General features: G+C 28.5%; 1 protein-coding gene across 1 annotated transcript; it reads right to left on the bottom strand.

Annotated features, from left to right (window-relative positions):
* Positions 1-4: 4 nt before the first annotated feature.
* Positions 5-2,163, bottom strand: LOC112467134 (chymotrypsin-1-like; the record flags this gene model as incomplete). The annotated part of the gene is made up of 4 exons (XM_025035616.1): positions 2,106-2,163; positions 1,396-1,546; positions 860-1,121; positions 5-61 (listed from the first exon to the last, which is right to left on the bottom strand). Coding segments are annotated over exons 1-4 (522 nt in total), but the record flags the coding sequence as incomplete, so codon positions are not given.
* Positions 2,164-2,678: the final 515 nt, after the last annotated feature.

The raw sequence follows: 2,678 nt of genomic DNA, 5'->3' as shown, positions 1-2,678 counted from the left end.
TGGCTTGACTGTGAACGCTCAACTCGATCTCTTGTAAATTGTTAGGGTCGCGACCATTAAACTAAGATTAAAGAGGATATTACCTATGAATTCACGTGCTAATAAAGAATTTTTTTAAACATAACGTTATACAGTAAAACATTTTACGTTAAATTGAACACATTTTACATGTCCCTGTTTATCCACTGTAATTTTTATATTAATTTAACAGAAGGCAAATATATGAATAAATAACACAAGTAATATGTGAAAAATTAAGACAAAATTGTAACACACGCTATTTGGAGAAGTTTATAATTAACATATTTATAATGTTAAATTTAATTAAAATAAAATTTTATTGTTTCTTCTCTTTTTCTTACAGAAAATAGAAGACGATATCTCTTTATAATATATAACGTAAAACATGTCGCTTTATCAGATGAAAATTCTTATAGAGAAATAAGTAATATAACTTAGGTGGTCATTTTAACATATGAAATGTTAGCAAAAATTTGTGCATATAAATTGTGTTATTTTAACTCTTAGAAACAGTGAATATTAATATTAATATTAATATTAATATTAACACCAAGTGAAATTTTACAAGATGAGCAGACTGCGTAATATAATCTTTTTTCTTTTATGTAAATAATTTCAAGAACTTTTTCTATTCATTGTGGACTATGTTTAAACATAACACTGAAATAGAGTAATTACTTCTTATTATTAGTATCAAGATCAAGAGAATACAATTTTAAAACAGAAACTTTTATATTTTGCTAAACTTTATAAATAAAATTTGATAAATATTAGATAAAAACGAAGCTGATGTTTTCATTGCAAGCTGCTTTCAAAATAATTTCTGTTTGATGCTTACCGAGGTTCTTCCCCATCCGGATAAAGTGCAGCTGGTACCCTCGGGAGCAATGTCGCTAGTTGCAAGCGGTATGGGCTGTATATATTGGGTATATTCGATAGGAGTTGTCAGAATAAGTACGCCGATGTCATTGGACGATCCCATAAAATTATAATTACTGTGAGGGATGGCTTGTTTAACTCTGTACACGGAACCACTCTCGTTTAACAGATTTGTGCCAGCGTGAACAGTTAAATTTTTCAGAGCGCCAGGGGTCCAGAATCTGTTAAAGAAACAAATTTTGGTCGATTACTTTTTGCTTTTCACCTTTACAGATAGTTTTAAACATCTTTCTTTTATGAAATAAAAAGAATTTCATTCTATTCATGTGTGCATGTATAAGGCTGCGGTCCACTTGACGCTACAAATGCTTCGAAGCATTCCTCTTCTCTTTTCTTTCAATGAAGAAAGAAGGAGAAGAAGAACGCTCCAAAACATTTGTAGTATCAAGTGGACCATAGCCTAAATAATATAAAACAATAGAATAAGGAACATACCTTGCTATACAATGAGCAGCGGTGAGAATAGTATACTTATTGATGATGGATCCGCCGCAGAAATGCCTTCCGTTCTTTCTCAGAGATATTTGATATGGGAACTTGCCGGGCGGGGCATCGCTTCCACCAACAATATGAATGTCTGGATAGCCTATATAAGAAGGTGCAGTAAAACAGAATGTACAAATCAAATGTTAGACACAATTAGTTCAATTAGTTTTTTTGGCCTTTAATGACATAATTAATTACGGTTATTATAATAGTCTATTCTATTTATAAATTGTTACTATTAATAAATATATACTATGCGATACTACATTTTTGTTAGAGTTGTGTAGAGAAATGTGTACACATCACAATTGTGTACAATATATTTTTATATTAAATTATTATTATAAAAAATGTGATTTTATTAAAAATATTATTTAATGATTATTATCTTAAAATAATCCACTTCTATGCTATTCTACGTATTTCTATTCTTTTTGACACATACAAAATTAAAACATAATTAATTATTTTATTAAAGAATTATTAATAAAAAATTAATTAGAAAATAATAATATAAATTTTCTATAAAGTAGCGTATACATTTTGCGGTTTTAATTTTGTCATTAAATATTCAAACTGTAGCTTTGTTATTTTAATTCGTAGTTCGTAAAAATTAAATAAAACCATAATCAAAATGTATCATATTTATTCTCGCTTACCATAAGCGGCTACCCCTAAGCAGGCGACTATCAAGACAAAGAACGCGTGCATATTGAAAGCGTGGCACTGATAATAATGAAACTCCATCGCACGTTTATATAGGCTGTTTTGAGTACTTCACCAGAAGAACGTACTTTGGAATGTATATGTGTATGACATAAAAATGAAATCTATTTAATCTGACAGATTTAATCATTAAATTCCATCGAAATAATTTCGATAACTTATGCTAAGCAATTAAACGTGAGGTCAAACTATGTGTCTACGAACATCTCTATCGTCTAGTAAAAAATTTATTTCGAAATCTTTATCTGAAATACGTGATGCAATCGATATAATGATTTCAAAATTACTGTACACTTCATCGAGCTATTTTAGAAGCAGAAATTAAAATTTATTGATAATGTATGGAATTCGTGTATCTATTGCGCTACAATTTCACGATAATTGATGAAATTATTAGAAAATTACTTATTAAAGCTAGCAAATAAGTTGTGAGTTATAAATGATTGGTAAACTGTGTTAAAATTGAAAATAAATATGTATAATTACATATAAAATATAATATATAT

The sequence above is a fragment of the Temnothorax curvispinosus genome, unplaced genomic scaffold (genome assembly GCF_003070985.1).
Source record: "Temnothorax curvispinosus isolate PA1 unplaced genomic scaffold, ASM307098v1 QBEX01016921.1, whole genome shotgun sequence".
Taxonomy (NCBI): domain Eukaryota; kingdom Metazoa; phylum Arthropoda; class Insecta; order Hymenoptera; family Formicidae; genus Temnothorax; species Temnothorax curvispinosus.
The sequence above is the reverse complement of the archived record's forward strand: the minus strand, read 5'-3'. Positions and strand labels throughout refer to the sequence as shown.